This window comes from Balaenoptera physalus, assembly GCF_965194825.1.
Source record: "Balaenoptera physalus genome assembly, chromosome: 2".
NCBI lineage: Eukaryota > Metazoa > Chordata > Mammalia > Artiodactyla > Balaenopteridae > Balaenoptera > Balaenoptera physalus.
The window spans coordinates 150,328,037-150,345,612 of record NC_138883.1 but is presented as its reverse complement, the minus strand read 5'-3'; the positions used below and the strand labels follow the sequence as shown (position 1 = coordinate 150,345,612).

General features: G+C 49.3%; 1 protein-coding gene across 7 annotated transcripts in view; it reads left to right on the top strand.

The window, feature by feature from the left end:
* Positions 1-16,143, top strand: part of DIP2C (disco interacting protein 2 homolog C) — a 364,119-nt gene extending 347,976 nt beyond the window's left edge. For all 7 annotated transcript variants that reach the window (XM_082442364.1, XM_082442363.1, XM_082442368.1 and 4 more), the window contains 5 exons: positions 5,170-5,227; positions 6,658-6,732; positions 8,553-8,727; positions 10,338-10,461; positions 13,052-16,143. In XM_082442364.1, the coding sequence (XP_082298490.1) occupies positions 5,170-5,227; positions 6,658-6,732; positions 8,553-8,727; positions 10,338-10,461; positions 13,052-13,304 (685 nt within the window). In that variant the 3' untranslated portion in view covers positions 13,305-16,143. The remainder of the gene's footprint in view (positions 1-5,169; positions 5,228-6,657; positions 6,733-8,552; positions 8,728-10,337; positions 10,462-13,051) is intronic.
* Positions 16,144-17,576: the final 1,433 nt, after the last annotated feature.

The window sequence follows — 17,576 nt, the reverse complement described above, 5'->3', positions numbered from 1 at the left end:
GTATTTCTGTGAGTCACTCGCCCTCCCGTGTGTGCTGCCTGTGTGTGTGTAGCTCCCAGCTCTTTCAAGACACATCTCTGTCTCCTCCTGTAAGGGGTGGTTTTCTCTTTGCTCTGTGGATATTTTCAAGTGGAGGAACGGCCACCCGTGTGGCATTTGCTGGCAGGACAGGACCACCCCTGAGTGATTCCAGCGCCCCCTTCCTGCTTGCCTGTGAATCGCTGACAGAGAGCACCGTTTCATACTGACCAGAGAAGAAATTCTTTGTTCTGTCCTTATGTTTGCCCTCCGTGCTTGCCCAGGTCCCTGCCACCACTCAGCAGCCCAGCCAGGAGGCCGCAAGGAAGTTCTTAGCGGTAGGGTTTCCCACATTTCAGGTGAGATCCTCAGCTGAGATCCCATTTGCCTGCCTTCCTCAGAGGATTCGGCTCAGCAGGGAGGGTCAGGAGACAAGATAAACTCCTAAACTCCGAGAGCAGGGGAGGCCTGCTGGCCAGAGAGGCAGAGGCCGGCCAGTGTGCGTGGCCAGCAGTCCCACTGCTGAAGGAGGACCGGGCCATGGACTCACTCCCCATGTTGGCGGGAACCTTGGGGTCTGAGAGGAGGAGAAGCACAACGTCCGGGCTCGAGTCGCAGGCCAGGGCACTTGCTCCCACTCTTGGCTCAGGTGGCCTGGTTCCACTCATGACACCAGGTGCCCCGCTCAGAAGTCATCCCTGTCATAGTGCCACAGCCAGAGCTACCTGAGTGGTGGCTGTGAGTGGACAAACAGCAGAGCGTAGCTTATCCAGAACAACCCTCATTTTTGGCAAAGGTTTTGCTCCCTTCCCTGGCCTGATGGTCTGGCCTTTGTAGGACACCCAGCCTACTCTCTGGCCAGCTGCCCCGCCCATAGCAGCAGCCAGACTAGGTGGGCTGAGCCAGCCGTTACCTCGGCCCCTTTCTCTTTCATTCTTTCCCTCTTTCCTCACCCCTGCTTCTGCCCACTCATAATCTTCCCAGCCAATTTGGCCTCTTTCTTTATTGCTTTCTCCATCTGTAGCCAGTCGCCAATATCCAGACTCCACAGTTGGCCAGCCAGCACTTGGACACACAGGCTTCTTCACTTAACCTAACTACTCAAATTGGCCTAATTTAGTTCAGTGTAACAGGCGCAGCCTCCTGACCCAGCAGGCTGTAAAAAGTTATCATTCCCAGCATTGATATTTCCTGCAAGCATCTCATCTGTCTGAAAGCTGCTACAGGTGAAGTTCCATAGATTCTTAGTGCTCTAATGGTAATTTTTAATTATAACCCACCCTAAATTAGCATAATGCTACCTGGGTCCTAGAAGAGTTTTAGTCCCTTTTAATTCTGTCTTAATGCAGCCAGTAGTTTATTTTTGAAGGATGGCATCATTAAGCCTATTGGCATACAGGCAGACCTCAGAGATTCTGTGGGTTTGATTCTAGACCACCACAGTAAAGGGAATATCACAATAAAGCAAGTCGTACGAATTTTTTGGTTTCCCAATGCATATAAAAGTTATGTTTACACTGTACTGTAGTCAATTAAGTGTGCAATAGCATTATGTCTGAAAAAACAAAGTGCACATACCTTAATTTTAAAATATTTTGTTGCTAAAAAATGCTCACCGTCGTCTGAGCCTTCAGTGGGTTATAATCTTTTTGCTGGTGGAGGGTCTCCCCTCAGTGTGGCTGGCTGCTGACTGAACAGGGTGGTCCTTACTGAAGGTTGGGGCAGCTGTGGCAGTTTCTTAAAATAGGACAGCCATGAAGTTCGCCACATGAACTGACTCTTCAGGAACGATTTCTCTGTAACACGCAATGCCGATGACAGCATTTTACCCACAGTGGAACTTCTTTCAAAATTTGGATCAATCTTCTCCAACCCTGCCCCTGTTCTATCTACTAAGTTTATGCCATATTCTAAGTCCTTTGTTGTCATTCCAACAATCTTCACAGAATCTTCACCAGGGTAGATTCCATCTCAAGAAACCACTTTCTTTGCTCATCCATAAAGTAACTCTTCATCTGTTTTCTCATGAGATTTTCTCATGAGATTGCAGAAATTCAGTCACATCTCAGGCTCCACTTCTAATTCTAGTTCTTTTGCTGTTTCTACCACATCTGCAGTTACTTCTTCCGCTGAAGTCTTGAACCCCTCAAAGCCATCCAGGAGGGTTGAAATCAACTTCTTCTGAACACCTGTTAATGTTGATATTTTGGCCTCTTCCCATGAATCATGAATATTCTTAATGGCATCTAGAATAGTAAATCCTTTCCAGAAGGTTTTCAATTACCTGTACCCAGATCCATCAGGGAAATCACTATCTATGGCAGCTATATAGCCTTATAAAATGTATTTCTTAAATAATAAGAATTAAAAGTCAAAATTACTACTTGATCCAGGGACTGTAGAATGGATATCGTGTTAGCAGACATGAAAACAACCTGTATGTCATTGTCCATTTCCATCAGAGCCCTTGGGTGACCAGGTGCATTGTCAATGAGCAGTAGTGTTTTTTTGAAAGGAGTTTCTTTTCCTGAGCACATCTCAACAGTGGGCTTAAAATATTCAGTAAACCATGTTGTAACCAGATGTGCTGTCATCCAGGCTTTGTTGTTCCAGTTACAGAGCACAGGCAGAGGAGATTTAGCATAATTCTTACAGGCCTTAGGATTTTCAGAATGGTAGATGACCATTGGCTCAACTTCAAGTCACCAGGTGTTGTAGCCCCTAACAAGAGTCATCCTGTCCTTTGAAGCTTGGAAGCCAGGCATTGGCCTCTCCTCTCTTGCTATGAAAGTCCTAGATGGCATCTTCTTCCAATAGAAGACTGTTTAATCTACATTGAAAATCTTTTGTTCGGTGGAGCCACCTTCATGAATGATCTTAGCTAGATCTTCTGGATAACTTGCTGCAGCTTCTTCATCAGCACTTGCTGCTTCACCTTTACTTTTATGTAATGGAAAAGGCTTCTTTCCTTAAACCTCATGAACCAACCTCTGCTAGCTTCTAAATTTCTTCTGCAGCTTCCTCACCTCTCTTAGCCTTCATAGAGTTCGAGAGAGTTAGGGCCTTGCTTTGGGTTAGGCTTTGGCTTAAAGAAATGTTGTGGCTATTTTGATCTTCTATCCAGACCACTAAAACTTTCTCCATATCAGCAATAAGGCTGTTTCATATGTTCACTTTTAATTTCTTTCAATAACTTTTCCTTGGCATATACAACTTGGCTAACTATCTGGTGGTGCAAGAGGCCTAGCTTTCAGCCCATCTTAGCTTTTGACCTGCCTTCCTCACCAAGCTTAATCATTTCTACCGTTTCATTTAAAGTGAGAAATGCGTGACTTTTCCTTGAGAAGAATGTCACTTGAACACTAAGGCCATTGTAGGGTTATTAATTGGCCTAATTTCAGTATCATTGTGTCTCAGGGAATGAGGGGGAGAAAGACGGGGAATGGCCAGTCAGTGGGGCAGTAAGAACACACAGCATTTATTAAGTTCACCATCTTATAAGGACAAATTCGTGGCACCCCAAAACAATTACAATAGTAACATCAAAGATCACAGATCACCATAATAAATGCCATAGTAATAATGAAAAAGTTTGAAATATTACAAGAATTACTACCATAATGTGACAGAGACATGAAGTGAGCAAATGCTGTTGGAAAAATGGCACTGATAGACTTGCTTGATGCAGGGTTGCCACAAACCTTCAATTTGTAAAAAAAAAAAAAAAAAAAAGAACACAGTATCTGTAAAGTGCAATAAAAGGAGGTGTGCCCATATTCTGGAAGGCTTAAGTAGTGTAAGATCTAGGTGGTTTTTCTTTGATAGCCCTAATCTCTTGCTGTCAGCATCAGGGTCTTCTTAGAGACAAATATCGAAGCATGTGATGGGTATCAAATGATCCAGAATTGCTTCAGTGACTTCTTCCACTCATTACATCGTTGCTGCAGCTACTCAGGTACCTCCAGCCCTCCCAGGGTCTCCTCTGCTACTTTTGTCTGCAGCAACACGAGACACCACACCAAAGGCTAGCTGGAAGGCAGGGCATCCTTTGCCTGAAAGTAAGAGCTTTTCAGCTACTTTTCAGAGGCCTGCAGCCCCAGGATGCCTGCCGGCACGGGAGCCCTACCCACACCCCTCTCTGTCGGGACCTTGTCTGTCTGCCCTCCTCCTGCTCATGTTGTCATCCGCGCCCTGGACCCTCACTCTGGGCGACCGGAGCAGAGCCTGCGAAGGAACCCCACCAAGCTGTGACTCTCAGCGTCCTTCCTTCATTGCCCATCCCCCTTCAGCAACACTTATCAGTTATGGGGGCAGATCTGTGCTGATACAAAGAATGGGTCACGCTGGTGAATTTGACAGTCCCGCGTTCCCTGGCCCCATCCTCCTGCTGACGCCCTCCGTGTTCTGCAGTAAAGCATCCCAGCAGGTTCCCCTTCACTCCGTTTTCCTTAAATAAAAGTTGCCTGTAGATGAATGATCAGCATCACAGTCTCAAAGTAACATGGAGAGATGTAAAACCAGTCATAGAATAGTTAAAATAACGCAGCTGGGAAGGACTTAGCGAGCTCAGGTTGTGACTGGCACCAAGGTCCTCCACAGTTTTAAGATTAAATCACCAGTGAATAGTTTTTAAATGGAAAAGAGCTTCTTTTCTAAAAGGAGCTTTTGCTGTCTGAACTGGCCGGTCCTCTCTAGTGCGCCTGTTTGAGGAGGTGGGTTCTGTGCTGCTGTGTCTGAGGCCCTGCCTGTGGTCTGCAGGGGCAGGGCCATGAGTGTTTCAGGACCAGGCATCGCTGTTACAGGGGTGGCAGCTCTTTGAGGAATGCAGTTTAATCCTTATTCTTTCCCTTTTCTGCAAGCACTACATCGACCCCTGGTTACTTTAAATGCAGAATCGTTCCCAGTCATTTTTCGGGTTGGTAGGTGGGACTGCATCTCCATTCTCCGTGGCCTGTGTGGTGGCCCTCGCTGTTTCCTCTCTACTATCGACTGCTTTTTCTTTGACTTCTACACTATCTTTGCGTTGGGTAATGCTCATCAGCAGAGTTAACGTTCCCCATCAAACTGCCAGGCATTGACCAAGTGCTGGATGTGGAGGAAGGGAACCACTGGTACAGAAAACACAGTAACACCTTCTGTTTCTCTTTGTAGAGTCCGTTTAGTAGAAAGAGGATCTCCTCATAGTTTGCCCCTAATGGAATCAGGAAAAGTAAGTATTGAAGGAAGGCGTATGCATGTCCATATAAACACGAGTCTCAGTTTATGGGTTTTGAAAATTCAAGAAATAGATGGTAGATTTTTTTTGTTTCAAAAATGTTTTCTTGAATGTAGTATATCAGGACTGGTTTTGGCCATGAGCACAGAAACTCAAAATGACAATGTTTTAAATGAGTTAGGGTTTTTTCTCATGTAGAAGAAACCACCAGGGACCGTGGCATCTTATGTCTTGGCCTCCCCTCCCAAGGGTGCCTCAGGGTCTAGACTGGCTTTTCCAGCTCCAGCCTTCCTTTTGCACATTCCAGCCAGAGGAGGAGAAGCAGAAAAAGGAGGAGGCAGAAGGTGCAGACTGTGAGGACAGCTCCTCAGCCGCCTCACTCACACTTAAGTGTCACTGGGCACTGTCACCCACAGCTGAAAGGCAGGTTGGCAGCACTACATTGGTTTTGAATGTCTGCGGGCCTGGCTAACAATCAGGGCTTGTTTACTGTGGAGCTGGACAAAGAATGGTTATCAGGGGACAGCTAGTCTTTCCTGCAACGGTGGTTATCTTGTTTATAGAACTAAATGCAAGAAACGTATTTAAACCTAATTGAAGACTTTTTTTTTTTCTTTTTTGGCCCCAATCGTCAGATCTCTTCTCCATTTAACATAATCCTAAAAGCATATTGTTTTTGGACCTTTTACAGTCTGTGTCTACATGACTGCCCGTTAGAATTCTTGGTACTAAGTTGGCTCTAAGGTGGGACACAGCGCTACCCACCCACCCAAGTCGGTCTGGCGGGCCGTTCGTCAGATGTGTTCCAGGAGCGTTCACCACAGATGTGTTACCTTATCTTAACCGCACAGTGTTAATTAGCTGAACTGAGATGGGTTCTGTTCTAAATTTCCAGAATCAGCTTTTGCTTCATTACGTGGTTTCAGTGGAATGTGGAGCATTTCTGAGCTAAACGTCCATTAAGAAGGAGGTGCTTCATATCAACATTGTACTAGAAGATGTTTACCAGCAGGAAAAGTGGGCAGTGTGGTGGAGGAGAGGGGCAGAGCCGCAGGCGTGGTGTCCTCGTGGCTCGGCAGACGCATGGGTGGTGACGGCTGTCTCTTCTGGACACCACAAAGCAGCTCCACTAAATCCTATTTTGCAAGCATTGAGCCTGTTAAATTATATCATTTATCATGTTTTTGTTCAAATTCTTAATTTTAGGATCACTTTAACAGAGGCTCTGTCACTGTAATAATTACAATGAAATGTAATTGTTTTGCTGTAATTATATAATGCTGTATATAATTTTGATTTAAAGCCATTCACTTTCTAAACCATTTTAATCAGGAAAATAGGCACATGGCATGAAAGCAAGGTCAAGGTTGATTGTGCAGTATCTACCTGTCTGTCCGCTGATGAGACTCTTCTTTCCAACATAGATACTTCCAGGGGTTCGGATCATAATTGCCAATCCAGAAACAAAAGGACCGTTGGGAGACTCACACCTGGGTGAGGTGAGTTCTGGGGACTCACACCTGGGTGAGGTGAGGTACAGGGTGTCCATGAAAGTTCAGGATTACAAAGTAGGATTTCCTTAAAGGAGTATCATAGATTCTCTTCAAAAAATTTAGGAAAGAGGAAACTTCATGTGAGCGGACTGAGTTTCCTTGTTTCCCAGCCCTTGGTTTGTCTTCCACATGCCTGCTGCCTTCACAGCAGGGAAGTCCTTTATCAGGAACACGATGGGGAACGTGCAGAGGGAATCTTGCCAACCCCAGAATCATAACAGTACCAACAACCATGGCAGGCGGGCTGGGTACACGACAGGTGTTTATCTGGGTCAGAAAGTCACTTCCGCTCCCTTGTGTTGACGATGAACCTGGCCGGTGACTCCGCGCCCGGCCTCTCATCCTGCGCGCTGCTGGCTGCGTGTGGCTGCAGGAGACCCTTCCTGGGCTGTCATCCCCACAGCTTGCCCTGCTCGGCTGTCCAGGCGTGCCCGCCTCTGCCTTACATTGTCCTTCCTCTCCCTGATGGACTTGTTTCTTCTGACATGTCTGCCTCCCCTCCCCACCCCCGTTTTCCTCTCCAAGGCCAAGCCCACAGTGACCTTGTCCTGCCCTCAAGGACCCTCTTGCAGGTGCCGCCCACTGTTCAGTCAGCTTCCCCCCCTTCCTCTGACCCGTTCTGGCCACACAGAAAAGGCTGCCACAGCTGGCACATGACCAGCACACCAGCCCTGCCACTCTCCTGGAGTGGTGCCCTGGGCACACGTGTGTACCTCGTAAAGGGGTGAATAGTGATGAGGCGTGAGTCCTAACCACTGCTCACTCCCGAAACCCTTTTTCTTCTTGGGCAGTTTTTTGGCCCCTCACTCGTCTGTCTCTATGTGAAGATCAGAACTAGTCTGTGAGCTGCACTATATTTTAGGAATTTCCTTTAAATATATGTCTAGGAATGAAATTGGGATGTAGCACCCGCCATCTCGGGCACCTGGGGATGCTCCCGGCGGCTGCTGTCCTCACAGCGGGCGGCCTTGCTTGGAGCTGAGCGGGTGTGCTGGGCGGAGGGGCAGGGACCACTGCACCCTGATGTTCTGCTGGGAACGTGTCTTAACAGAGATGGTTTTCCTTCCCCTCGCTCGACGGGGTGCCCTCCGTCTCTGGTCTGCTTCCTCGTTGCTCAGCAGGCATGACTGAGGGCCGCTGGCTAGACCCCAGCTCCTCTGGGCCTCATCTGTGCGGACTTGATGGGCTCCTCTGCCTTGTCCCTGGCTCTGCTCAGCCCACGTGGTCGGCACCGTGTCAGCAGGTCTTTCTTTCCCATTTCCACGGTCAGGCACTTTTGTCCCCCATTTTTTGATGTTACAGTGCCTTTCCCTTCTAGAGTTTGTTTTGTGTTGTGTTGTTTTATTACAATATAATATTCCTAGAAGTATGCAAACCAAATGAAAGGGAAAGTAAATCGCAAAGCTTTTTAACATTTTTCCAGCTTGCTTTTTAGGAACAATCAGTACATTTGAATAAATACAAGGAAACTCATACACCCTCGTTCATTTGATGTTTATTTCAAAAGCCCTCAATCCATCTGCTTTAATAGAATTCTCAACAGATGATGGCTTGGTTGTTCGCTCAGCCATGAGCTTGCTGTCATGCCTTCGTTTAAGTAAACTTTGTGGCATCTGTGTCTCCCCAGAAACTGGAATCGTCTTGTTTTTGCAGGGCAAGGACAGTTTCAATAGCACTGAATATAATCTATCAAATTGTAAAAGTAGCTTCTGCCCTGGAGATCATCTCAAGTTAACTTATCCAGTTATATTTTGCTTCCTTACCAGATCTGGGTTCACAGTGCCCACAATGCCAGTGGTTATTTCACTATTTACGGAGATGAATCCCTCCAGTCAGATCACTTCAACTCAAGATTAAGTTTTGGAGACACACAGACAGTCTGGGCACGAACGGGCTATTTGGGGTTCCTGCGGAGAACTGAACTCACTGATGCAAACGGAGGTGAGAGTCCCGACAGGTGGCACGAAGGTCCTCAGACCCCGGAAACCCGTCTGGGGTCTGGGATCCCAATCCCGGGAGAATGTGCGTGCGTGCATGCTTGCTGCAAGCCAGCCTGAAAACAGCTGAGGGTGAGGGAGCGCCAGCTCAGGGCAAGTGCATCCAGCAGTGGAAGCTGCATGTCACGTGCTCTGTGCTCCCATGTGAGCCAGGAACACATTTAAAACCAGGGGCAAGAGCCAGGTGCCGTGTTGTCCACAACAAGTGCCTGTAAGTGCAGCTCACAGACATGTTGCCAATCCTGGAGCCACCAGCCCAGCCCAGGCCCTCCTGAAGCCCTGCTGCTCTCTTCCAGGGCGGGAGGTGCTGGCCTCGGGTGCTCTGTATTTTTGCACCTGTCCAGCAGGCCTGGTGCCACAAGGTGCCCGAGGGGAGCTGCAGCTCTGAGGGGCTGGCGCTGCGCGTGGGTGTTATGCAGAACTAACACGTTAAGAGCCTGCCTGCTCTTCAAGTCTTTGCTGATCCTGGAATCCTTTCTCCACTCCTTATTTCACTAAAAACAGAGACAGGACTTGGGTATTACATAGAGATGGGGCCTGAGCTTTCTTGGTGAGATCCTGCCAGACTCAAAGCCAGAAGTCAGCGAGCCTTCCTGACCCACCTGTGTGATGGGAGCTATGCCAACCTGGCTGAACCAGCATGAATTTAGGGGAAAAGTACAAGATATTTTGGTGTTGCATTTTCAATTTGGGAAAATCATACACTGTTTTACTTGAGGGTGCTATCTGGGGTTCCTTGAAGAACTAAGTTTAGTAGCACCCAGACCTCCCAAGAGGCAGGGCAGGTCCCATCCTGCGGAGCCCGCGGGCTGGAACAGTGGGATACCCCACGGCAGCTGTGGTTAGAAGCCAGCAAGTAACTGCCTCCATCTCATCTGACTTAAACTGGAAAAGATTTATTTTCTGGTATTTTATATGTCAGTCACTTCTCTCAAACTCACCATGATATATTTACTAGTCTAAAGATTAAAGACGTCTCCTTGTTTTTAAGGAAAGATGGACAGACTGCATGTTGTCATTATCCCAAGGTTTGCACAGCTGATGAGAATAAATTGAACAGTTACACGAGCTAAGGAAATTTTTGTTCATGAACATTCTCAGAAACTGTGCTTCCTCTTCCCGCTCAGACAGGCAGTAATAAGAGAGTTTAGAGCTCGTGTGCTGGCACCAGAGGGAACTGGGCATAACTTGGGCTGTGCTGGGTCCTCACCATGTGACTCCAGGGAGCAGGTCTGCTGGCCCGTGTCCCGGCGGTGCTGATGCTGCTGAGGGCCGTGTGATAACGCACTTGACGGCGTGTGGAGGCTACGCCTGTGGGATAAGGGGAGGGACGTGCAGGCCTGCGGCCAGCACTGAGCCAGGCAGCACTTCCGCCTGCACCTTTTCCCTGAGAGCCTCGGGCTGCAGAGTTTCCCTGGTAGAAGGGAGACAGCATCCCTTGCTCAGTGATCTTTTCTTTGCATCTCTTTCGCATTCAGGGGTAGTCTTTTTTATTTTTTAAGCGGCTTGAGCGGCATTGCGGTGAAGCTCACACAGTTTCCATTCCCTGTACAGAGCGCCACGACGCCCTCTACGTGGTGGGGGCCCTAGATGAGGCCATGGAGCTGCGCGGCATGAGGTATCACCCGATAGACATCGAGACCTCCGTCATCAGAGCCCACAAAAGCGTCACGGAATGGTGAGGAGGGGGCGGCAGCCCGAGGGCACGGGGTCCTGGGCGGAGTCAGCTTTCCAGGGTGAACCTGAACCTCTGAAGAGCACTCCTAGTGCAGAGTTGTTGCTTTTCCTGAGAGTGACATACAGACGACTGGGCGGTGTTTCCAGGGAGCCGTTTATTTGGTTTTTTGTTAAGGAAAGCATGATGTAGGGGAAATAGACTGTCCGCGGGAGCCTAAACGCAGCATGCCTGTGGGAAGACCTTAGGCTCCAGGAGAGGCCGCGTTTGCCAGCGTCACTGGGTTATCAGTGACAAGTCACCCACCCCAGCCACCCTTGAGGGTGAGGGGCCTTGCAGGCCATGCTTCTCCCTGGCCGTTTGGTTGGCTGTGACGTGTGAGTGTGCCCAGATCACCGCCTGGCCTGGGGGCTGCAGCGCTGACCACCTCCTCAGGGCCTTTACGTGGCATTTGAGAGTGAAAAGTGGCTTCAGCGCCATTGGCTGCAGGTCTGCTCATTCCCTTAGTCCCTGAACTGGCAGAGGCCTGATGGAGCCCATCTGGAAGCTCAGGGCAGGAGTCCCAGGGGAGGCTTGTTCCAAAACCTCTCGGGAGAAAACTGCTCGTTTTCTCGGCAGGTGGGTTGGTCTGAGATTGTCGGCTGCCTCTTGTTAGCTGACGCAGGCTGGTGTTCTTGGCCATGCACTGCACTGCACAGAGGACTTGGCAGACAGAAGAGTCGGGTGGACGGGAGCGCCTCGTCCCCGCTTGGTACCGCGTTTCAGGACGAGCAGTGACGGAGCCCGTCCGAAGCACAAGTCCGCTGCCTGTGCACTCGTGTGTCGAGGAGGGCAGAAACCCCAGAAAGGCATCAGCCCAGAAACTGGCCGGGGCCCACCTCAGTTTCCATCTAAATAGCTATAAATACCAATCACAGCCTTCCATTTTTGTATTCTTAATAATTTTGACTGGCTTGTATTGCCTCCCTTGAGTATTTTCTATCTAGTTGAAAAGGTGCCGTTTCCACTTAAAAGTGTGTGGCAGGGGTGCCCCTCGTGGGTTTCTCCTTTCTGTTCTGAGCATTGCTTAGATGCTGTGACGCGGAATAAAGCTGCGTTTTATTCCGAAGGGTTTCTCTCTCTTGGAGTCTGTGCAGCACAACTGTTCTGTTATTTCCCTCCCCCTTGCCTGTGGCCCACACACAGGGTGCCCCCATCAGTCATTTCATGCAGAGAAAGGAGGATGTGATGCCAGGTCACATCTGTGACTGCCTCACTGAGTACGGTCCAGCCCCCCGACCCTCTCAGCCACTGCGGCCCCAGGAGAGCGCCGGTGGAAAGAGAGTAGCCGGCAGCAGCCTGTGGCCTCTTAGCAAACCCCCTCCCCAGTTAACTGTGGAGTCTGAGCTGGTCCTGATGCTGCGCCATCGATTACAAATGCCAGGATAAGATTGTTCCCAGCGCGCATCAGAGTAGTCACATGTGATTCATGGACTCAAGGCGCGGCCCGTGTGGAGCGGTGCCCGGTGCCTGGGAGTTGTGCCCTGGGACTCGGCGCTGGCACTTCTTCTCGGGAACAGCGCCCCACAAGGTTGTTCCCTTAGGTGTACACGCTCGTCACAAAGCAAAATCCAGAAGGAGGGGTCTGCTGAACACGTTCTCCAATGTTTCCCTTTCATTTTCATGTATTCATTGGCCACACTGAACAAAATACTCATTTTTTCCTAATAGGCATACCCTATGCTTTCAGGAAACAATAGTGAATGTTCCCAGATGCTTCCTGCCTCACAACTGAGATAGAAACTTCTCTGTGTCTGGCAAGAGAAAGATCCCCGCAGCCCACTGCAGGGCCCCAGAGCCAGGCCTGTCCTCCACGCGGCTCCGGTGGCCAGGGGCAGTGTGTGTTAAGGTTCTTAAACAACCACGTTTTAAAAGCCCAACTGTGTGATGTTAAAGTGGCTTAAAGTGTAAAACACTGTTCTTAGGCTTTAACAAATTGGGCAGACAAAATACTCTGGGTGGCCCTCCTGTTGAAAGATCCAAAATAAGACACCTCTGGGTAAATCTCTGGAGTTCTTCAGGAATTACCCCACATGAGTCAGGTCTCACTGCATTGCCCTCATCCTAAACTCAGTACTTTAAACAGGAATCAGTTAATGTGCCCTGGGTCTGCAGTTGACCGCTGAGGTATCTGACCCCAGTGTGGCTGGAGCCCGCGGGTCAGCCGGGCCAGGGGCTGGCAGCTCTTCTGCACACGTTTTTCATCCCCCTGGTGGCAGAGGCAAGTCAAGACCAGCCCCAGTGCCCCCGCTGTCCTAGCCTCAGCGACAAGCCCACAGACCATGTTGCAGGCTGACCGAATCACCTGGCGGGACAGACTTCACCCTTAGGGGCCTCGTGCGTGCATCCAGGGAGGGCAGGGGTGGGGCTGCCACCGTGAGAGCAGGTCGGTAGGTGCGGATGACGGGAGTGTGAGAGCCGGTCAGGAACCAACAGGCCTGAGGAGGCTTAGCGCCCAGGCAGGTCTGCAAAGAACCCAGTGGAACGTCTGGAAAAGAAAACAGGATCATTAAGTTCAAGCCCCGCTGTACAGTGATGCTTCTCTCTCTTCCAGTGCTGTGTTCACCTGGACAAACTTGCTGGTGGTTGTGGTTGAGCTCGACGGGTCCGAGCAGGAAGCCCTGGACCTGGTCCCCCTGGTGACCAACGTGGTCCTGGAGGAGCACTACCTGGTGGTGGGGGTGGTGGTGGTGGTGGACATCGGCGTCATCCCCATCAACTCCCGGGGGGAGAAGCAGCGCATGCACCTCCGCGACGGCTTCCTGGCCGACCAGCTGGACCCCATTTACGTGGCCTACAACATGTAGACGCTCCCAGAGGCGGGCCATCTGCTCAGTGTCGCGAGTGTGCAGGCGCCAAGGCGAGTTCCCGAGCGGAGCCTTTGCCAAGTGGTGGGGAGGAGACTTTCCACTCGTCCTGATCGGCACGGGGATGAGACGAGAAATGTGAAGTTTGCTCAGAAGGACTTTGCGTTACTGCCTTCAGTTTGTTGGAAAAGCCCATTTCAAAAACTTTTTCTTTTTTTTTAATTATTGGATAAGTGCTTTCTTCGTAAATGTGGTATTTTGTTAAGCCAAAATAGCAATTAAAAAAATATTCTGCCCTCCAGATGGGTTCTTTTAAACAATTTATGTAGTGTGACAAAGAATTGTTTTCTCTGTTTTAATGTGTCATGAAATCTTAATGCCATGGACCTGCTACTAATTTAAGCCATTGCTGGAGCTCATCCTTCTAGGACAGTTTGTTGAGGTACGAGAAAACCTTCCAAATAGCACCTTCCAATTAGATTTTAGCAGCTTTCTTTGTCAGAAATGTGCTGAAGAAACAGGCTAATAATCGGCCTTTGAATTTTAGCATGGAATGAGAAGAAATTATAAATAAGGTGTATTTCGGCAATTACCTTGCAGATATCTTTGTACTAAACTAAAATGATAAAATAAGTTAACTTCATATGTAATTATGTACAAAACGTTTAATTTATTTTGATCTCTTTAGAAGTATAACAGAGAAAACATTCAAGAATATTAAAGTCTTGTAATGTTTGCTAATATAAAAAGTGTTGTATTATCTTGCGTGGATAGCATCACAACAAATATATATATATGAAATATAAATTCACTAAGAACAAAGGAGATTTTAAAGTTTAAAACGCAGAACCTGTCACTTGCATGGCGTCCCCTCCACTGCACTGTAGATAGACTCTCGCCCGTTGCTGGTGTGCGCGGCCAGAAAGCCAGCAGCACAGTCGGAACCTTTCCTCCGGAACCAGAGACCAGCAAGTGGCGCTGTCGCCTCAGAGGTGGCAGATCGGAGCTGGACGTGCACTTTTCCTTCTGCTGCGGGGTCTCGACGGATTGTCAGTGCCGCGTGCCCACCGCACTGCACGGCCTGGGGAGCAGCTGGCCCACAGCACGCGCTCTCTCGGCCGCAAGAATTCATTGCACAATGTTCCCATCATTTTTGTTTGTGTCACCTTTTTTTGGTCCTCGGTATGAAAAGGAATGTCATTCTGTGGTCATTTGCAGCGGGTTGTGCTGACTCCTTCAGCGGCTTTAAGGGAAGAGACTCACCAGGAGAGGGTCGTGCCTGGGGAGCCGCCCCCGCTACCGGGACAACAGAGCCACTGGCTGGGGCAGGAGGCCCCCAATCCCCTCCCGTCACTGCACCTCCTGCGAGGACACGCTTCTGATTTCCATCTCTTGCTGCTGCTGCTGCTGCCGCCTCACACGCCTTGGAACTTTCAGAGCTCCTCTCACACTCCCGGACTGAATCAGCCCGTCTGCGTCCAGCCAGGAAGAGTATCAGCTGTCCGAGAGAGATTCACTTTGTAATTGCCCCAGTGCGCCCCATGGGGGCTGTGTCAGGTCTGCATGACTAAGATTGCTGCTGGCAAGACTGAGACCCTTTCTGTGAGGTTGTCTTATCTGCCTTTGCTCTGTGTGCTGGCAGTGAGCCCTTTGCTACAAGAGAGTTTTGTTTGACTTCTGAGATCCAAGGCTAATTGCTGTTAAAATTTTAAGTGGCATTTTTTAAAAATTTGTCTGCATGTGGGGTGCATTGTTCCATCTCCACAAGTTATTTGATTTTTAAAATATTGTTTGACTTCATTGCTGTGTATGAATATTTCTCTACATGCTTCAGATACACATTCCCACAGTCTTTCGCTTCCTAAGGGGGAAAAAACCCCACCACACACAGGAAAGACACACATGCCCACCTTGTGTAGGGGGAGGGGTTTAAGGTTTCGGGTCCGACACTGATGAGGAAGCAGGACTGCAGGTGACTCGCGAGGCCCAGCGAGGTGGGGTGAGGTCGGTCCTGCTGTCCTGTGTCAGCGTCGAGGTCCAGAGGGCTCAGGGCTGGGATCCAAGTTCTGTTGTGCAAGAAAAAGGAAAGGAGACACTAAGTACCACCCGTTTAGCAATAAAGGAAGATCGTTCTGTACTAGGAATTGTGCTGTGGATGAGTCATTCATGAGAACGTAACCAGTGTTTGTCTTGTGACCTTGTGCTTTTGAAGTCAGACAAAACCGTGTGATCACCTTGCACACAGGAGGGTACACAGTGATCACTGAGACTCAGACCAACCAACAGGGCGGCTTCCTCATGGTGCTTGTTTATTATATCTATTTAATCCTGCTTGACACTTTACCCAAGGGAAACGGTCCCTTTTACCAGTTGGATGCTAGCAGCGTTATTTCATAGTGTGGTGACTGGTTAGAGAAATTCATGTACTCAACCAATCACGGTTTCAAACAAAATTTTTATGTGCAAAGGACGGCAACCTTCTCGTATGTTAAACCACCAGTAAGCTTTGTACATCTGTGATAACGCCTGTTTTATATTCAAATGAACAAATAAAAGCTTTTATTTTTGTTGCTCTGAAAATAGCAGTTTCTTAATTGGTCCCCTGGAAAACTGGGCCAGCTTCCATCCCAGGAAGGAAGTGACTCCTACCAGGAATGTATCTGACTCTGTTTACATAATTTGTTGCATTACTTATCAGTACAGATAATCATACTTCGAACAATGTTTAAATTTTGATGTGGGCATTTATTGCTAAAAATATTCCTATGGCAACAAATGTTTTGTGAAATGTTTTTTTTAATTCTTTTAAATATATCTAAATATATTTGTTCATATTTTGCTCCAAGTGTACAGATTATTGGTAACTTTTAGGAACAAGGAGTGTGAGTCTGTGTGCACATACTCTCTGCTGCTCCTCGGCAGGAAGCTTCGCCAGGACATAGGTCTCGCTGACGATTCCAACCCAAATTATCTTTGTTTTGATCTTGGCTTCATCTCTTGGAAAGTAGTAGCGAGATACTCCAATAAAGGTGTTTTAAAAAAAAAAAAAAAAGTAGTAGCGGGTTAACTGACCTCCAGCCTAATGGTTACAAAAGCATAAGTTTAATACACGTGAAAATCAGTAGAACTGATTCTGCACACAGATCAACAGGCTTCACCGGAGTTGCCTATGTGTTAGAATTCCACTTGTACCAGGACTGTCCCGCGCTAATTGGGGGTATAAAAGTGGGTGGCTGGTGCAGACCACCTGCATTGGGTGACTCAGAACGTTGCTGACACAGAACCGCCCCGTGTGGCCGTGCTTTGTGCAGCGTGTGTGTTCCTGTGTGTGCGTAGAGTTTCTTCTGATGCCGCGTTCTGCGTCCTCCAGCACAATGCTGAGGTCTGGGGACACAGTCAGGAGTTTGGTCAGCTGGTCGATCATCATTCTGGGTCTTACCGTCCTCGTTGATGTCTTGGTGTCCCACGTCGGGTGGTGTGTCCACCTCAAGGGGCGTGGTGTCACTGCTTCCGAGGAGAGAGGTTCCGTTTCCTTGACACCCACGTCTTTTGTGACTTGTAGTCTCGACTTGCGACATCTTCTCAGCAGAACCCACAGCCCCGGTCCCCACCTGTGGGCCAGCCCTTTCTCTCCTGCCGGCCCCCAGGCGGGCGCTGGGTCCCAAGAGGGCATCTTTCCCGTCATGGCCGCTCTGGCTCCAGTCCAGTGGGCCCCTCAGTTCACCTCTTACTGTCTTTCCGTTTTTAAGGTTAATCCATGAACGAAATAACTGGGCAAGACCAAGTCAGTACGATACCTTAGCGAGAGACTTGGGTCGGCCGTGCTGCCTCGGGCGGTGGTTGGTGGTGGTGACCCCTCGAGGTGGTGCACGCATCAGCTCCTCTGGCTGGGGTGGATCCCCCATGTCTCGGTGACCCCTCGGCTCCCCCCTTTCCCTCCCCTCCCCCCTCCATACTGCACATCACTGTCGCCCCTGACTCGGTCGTTCATGGGGGGAGAGTCGGAGGCCCACCCAGGGCTGGCACAGAGGCCTCTAGCAGATGGATGGCATCTGCGGCCGGGCCGGTCGTGCTGGTCATCGGGGCAGGAGGCTGGCAGGTGGCTTGGCTCCGCAGCTCCTCACTTGTCACCTGTGAAGAGAGCGCGGGGCCCCACGTGGGGCTGTCGGGCTCGGGGGACAGACTGACCAGGGGAAAAGCAAAGGAGCAGAAATGGAAAGTGAGAAGGAGGAAGGGAAGCCCGGCAGTGCGGGCGCAGAAGATCCAGGCTTG